Below are 4445 nucleotides of genomic sequence, written 5' to 3' on the forward strand. Positions count from 1 at the left end.
GGTCCAGTGTCGATCATACACGGGGCTGTTTTTCTTTGTGACTGGTTTGGTTAGTGTCAGACATCGAAGATTCACTAGGTGTCTATAACCTTGCAGCCTAATTATGATACTTTCCGAATTTCAGAAGTAGTGAATAGCTAAAGAATTAGTGCCGGAACTCATATTTCACCTTTTTAAAAAAGATATCGGCACCACTATTTATCGTGCACATATATGTTGATTTTCAACACATTTTCTTCTTTTTTTAATAGTCAATCCTTTTTCATCCATACCCTCATCTTTTCTCACTCCACATAAGTTTTTAATGGATTTATTTCACATGCCGTAACATTCGCCCTTTTAAAGTGTACAAATCGAGTAGATTTTAGTATAGAACCTGGATATTCTCTGGACAATCTCAGTTGGATAGAGCTAAAAAAACAAAGTCATACAACCATCACCACCGTCTGATGACAGAACACTTTTATCGCCCCAAACGGGAACCCCGTATCCATTGGCAGTCGCTCTGCCAGGGTTGCCCCTGGCAACCACGAATCGACTTTCTCTGGATTTGCCTATTCGGGACTTTTCATTTAGTTGGACTCTGATAAGATGTGGCCTTTCGTGTGTGAGATCTTTCACCCAACGTGATGTTTTTCAAGGTTTACGTGTGTTGTATAGCAAGTGTCAGTACTCCATTGCTTTTTACGGCTGAATAATATTCCATTGTACGGACATGCCACTTTTGCTTATCGGTTCACCAGTCGACGGGCGTTTGGGTCATTTCTCTATTTTAGCTGTAACGACTAACGCCGTGAGCATTCACGTACGAGCTTTCTGTGAACAGGCGTTTTCAGTTCTCTTGGGCACGTGCCTAGGAGTGGAATTGCTGGGTCACGTGGTACCTGGCTAACTTCCGAGAAACTGGCACTGGGCACAGCATTTCACGTCGCCCGGTGATGCATGGGAGCTCACCGTGTCCGGCTTCTGGTGTCACGGGCTGGCTCCGCCCTGGCACCATTCTCCTTCCCCTGCAGGATCTGTGCCGGGCACAGGAGGAGCTCAAGGACCTGCGGGCCGAGCGGCAGAGCCAGGAGGTGGCCGGGCGGCTCCGGGAGCGGGAGCTGGAGAAGCAGCTGAGGGCTGAGACTGACCGAGGCCGGGGCCTGGAGCAGCAGAACGTCCAGCTGCAAAAGACCCTCCAGCAACTGAGACAGGACTGTGAAGACGCTTCCAAGGCAAGGGGAGTGGGCACAGGGCTTAGGAGGTGGAGGCTCAGGGGTCTGGAGGGCTGAGGAGCCGGAGGGCGTGGAAAGTTACCTGTCATGGGTACGTACAGACCAGATCCTTGGTCCCAAGTGTGTGGTTGAAGCAGCCAGGATTTGGCAGGGGGAGGCCTGGCTGTACCTGGTGACACCCGCTGTGGGGGTGGGGTTCTGCGGGCAGCCTCCGGCTGGTGGCGTTACCCCACTTTAAGTCTGGTCCTTGTGGGCTCTCTGGGGCGGCTTTCCGGGGGGTGCTCAGTGACCCGGAGCCCCGGGGTCTGAGCCGCCCGCCGCTCCCTGCACGGCCGCAGGCTCAGATGGCAGCAGAGGCAGAGGCGGCAGTGCTGGGGCAACGCCGGACAGCAGTGGAGACGACGCTTCGGGAGACCCAGGAGGAGAATGACGAATTCCGACGGCGCATCCTGGGTCTGGAGCAGCAGCTGAAGGAGGCGCGAGGCCTGGCGGAGGGTGGGGAAGTGGCGGAGGCTCGGCTTCGGGACAAGGTGCAGCGGCTGGAGGTCAGTGCTTCGGGGGCGGCATCGGCTCCCTCGGGGGCTGTTCTCTCCAGTCTTTGGCTACATGCGCGGCCATCACTTTTATTTTGCCCTTCGAGGGGTTCTGTGTGCCCCCCCAAACCCTCCGTGCGCTGTGGGTTTACTTCCTGCACTGTGTTTCGGTGCGGACGTCCCAGCCTTTGCGTGTTCTGTGCCTTGATTTCTGTGACGCTTCCTCGGGGCCTGTTCACACTGCCCGACCTTTCCATGAATAAGTCTCCTCCTCCCCTCGCATCGGCTCACCTCCAAGTGCTGGAGCCCGAGCTTTGCCTCCTCTCAGTCCCGCCCCCTCCCCAGGCAGAGAAGCAGCGGCTAGAGGGGGCCCTGGACGCAGCTCAGGAAGAGGAAGGGAGCCTGGCCGCGGCCAAGCGGGCCCTGGAGGCACGGCTGGACGAGGCCCAGCGGGCGCTGGCCCGCATGGCGCAGGAGCAGCAGGCGCTGAGCCGGGCCCTGGAGGAGGAGGGCAAGCAGCGGGAGGCGCTGCGGCAGGCCAAGGCCGAGCTGGAGGAGCAGAAGCGCCTGCTGGACAGGACCGTGGCCCGGCTGAACAAGGAGGTGAGGCGTGGGGCGGCCTGGGCTCCGGGAGAGGCCCGGCTCGGAGGAAGCTCGCCCCGGGGGACGGGTGGATGTGGGTCAGAATGTATGCTGTTCGCTTCCCTCAAGTTCACTGTCGGGGAGGCCAAGGTCAGATCTTCAGAGAGCGGCATCCTTCTTACCTGCCCTCAGTGTTTTTGCCCTTCCCCCCACATCCCATTCCTTTACGGTCTCGATCCCGGAGGATGCCTCCTGGTATAAGACCTAAACGTGAGACTCTTCACGGGGAGAATTTTATATTTGGGGGAGGGGAAGGAGATAGGAAGAAAAGGAAATAAATGGCTTTTTGGGGGTAGGGTTGTCCTCCCGATCTCTTGATAAAACTAGAGCCAACACCTAATATAGTTCATCGATTCTGAAATGCGCATTTTATCATCTCTGAAGTGGAGCGTTGTGATTGATGGTATGTCTCAGTCCCCATGGCAGACTTTTCTTAGTGGTACACTTTGTAATCGCTGGCATTTTGGGTTTGTTGAAATAAGGTCATTTAAGGTTTATTTTGTATCGGGTACCGTTGTAGGCATGTCGTTGACTAAGATAATTGTCCCAACAACCTTGAGATGTAGGGACTGTTGTCCCATTTTGCAGATGGGGAGCTGAGACCCAGAGAGGATAAGTAACTTGCCTCTGGTCACACAGTTAATAAGTGGCAGAGCCAGGGTTTGAACCCAGGCTATGTGGACATTACCAGTAGCCACATGAGGGACCTAGGCCTGGAAAGAGCAAGAGGGGCCGCTTTGGCAGGAAGGACGCTCCTGGAGGGTCTGGGGCGCCCAGGTCCACACAGGGACAGAGGCGTCTGGTAAAGAGAAGGAGCCCTGAGGACGCTCTTTGTTCCGTGTCCCAGCTGGAGCAGATTGGGGACGACTCCAGGCAGGCCCTGCAGCAGCTCCAGGCCCAGCTGGAGGAGTACAAGGAGAAGGCCCGGCGGGAGGTGGCAGACGCCCAGCGCCAGGCCAAGGAGTGGGCCAGCGAGGCTGAGAAGAACTCCGGGGGGCTGAGCCGGCTTCAGGATGAGGTAGGAGCCTAAGTGGCAGGAGGCTGGGAACCTTCCCCGTGTCTTGGGTTTGAAGGTCATTGCCTCTTAACTAAACCTGTGGCCCAGGGCTCCTGGGATCTGGGTTTCAGTCAAACCACTTAGAGTGACATACTAAGGTGGATGACGGCGGGGGGGAGTAGCCCACCCTAGATATGGACACTAGGGGACACATTGTCTGTGAGCAGGGATTTGCAAATTGCTGACAGTCGAGTCACCTCGGGAGATTTAAAAACAAACCCAGTGCCCAAGCCGCATCCTCTAACGATTAAATCGTAACCCTGCGGCCGGGGACCCGGGATTGGTAGTCTGAAAACTCCTTGAGTGATTCCGGTTTGTGCAGAGGGTTGTAAAACAATGAAGAAAATGGCCTGAGAGTCAGTCTGCTTTCTGTTATCACGGCGCACACTGGCAGTGTTACATGCCGGTGATGAAACCTTTCTCCCCCGTGCGCGGACCCCTCCCACCCCTCAGGCCCCACCTTGCTTCCCCGAGCTGTTCCATCTTCCCTTCTGCCCAGACCCAGAGGCTGCGACAGGCCCTGCAGGCGTCCCAGGCCGATAGGGACACAGCCCAGCTAGACAAGGAGCTGCTGGCCCAGCGGCTGCAGGGGCTGGAGCAAGAGGCAGAAAACAAAAAACGCTCCCAAGATGACAGGACCCGGCAACTCAAGGGCCTTGAGGTGAGGACACTGAGGGGGTGGCCGGTGGTGGCCTAGGTCTTGGCACAGGTGCAACTTCTGTCGGCAAAGGAGCCAGGACACTCCATGCTTCTTTCTGGAGTAGGGATCGAACTGGCAGCCCACAGCTGATGGGTTTTGTTTGAATTAATAATCATCAGCGTTTAGAGACGTACGATGTCACATAAAATTCGTCCTCTTCTGTACGGTCGGAGAATAGGGTAACAGTGACTTTTGGCCCCGTGTTTCCGTGTGGCAGTGGCTGCTGCTCTTAAAGTGAACGCTGGTCTTTAGTTCGCTGTCTTCGGCAATAGTAATAATGACGACAACGACGACTC

General features: G+C 55.9%; 1 protein-coding gene across 5 annotated transcripts in view; it reads left to right on the forward strand.

The window, feature by feature from the left end:
• The window catches only part of CGN (cingulin), a 23391-nt gene that overhangs the window by 15357 nt on the left and 3589 nt on the right, over window positions 1–4445 (forward strand). For all 5 annotated transcript variants that reach the window (XM_023521823.1, XM_023521822.1, XM_011377666.2 and 2 more), the window contains 5 exons: window positions 1017–1217; window positions 1556–1762; window positions 2096–2353; window positions 3240–3410; window positions 3949–4110. In XM_023521823.1, the coding sequence (XP_023377591.1) occupies window positions 1017–1217; window positions 1556–1762; window positions 2096–2353; window positions 3240–3410; window positions 3949–4110 (999 nt within the window). The remainder of the gene's footprint in view (window positions 1–1016; window positions 1218–1555; window positions 1763–2095; window positions 2354–3239; window positions 3411–3948; window positions 4111–4445) is intronic.

This window comes from Pteropus vampyrus, unplaced genomic scaffold (genome assembly GCF_000151845.1).
Source record: "Pteropus vampyrus isolate Shadow unplaced genomic scaffold, Pvam_2.0 Scaffold319, whole genome shotgun sequence".
In the NCBI taxonomy this organism is placed as follows: domain Eukaryota; kingdom Metazoa; phylum Chordata; class Mammalia; order Chiroptera; family Pteropodidae; genus Pteropus; species Pteropus vampyrus.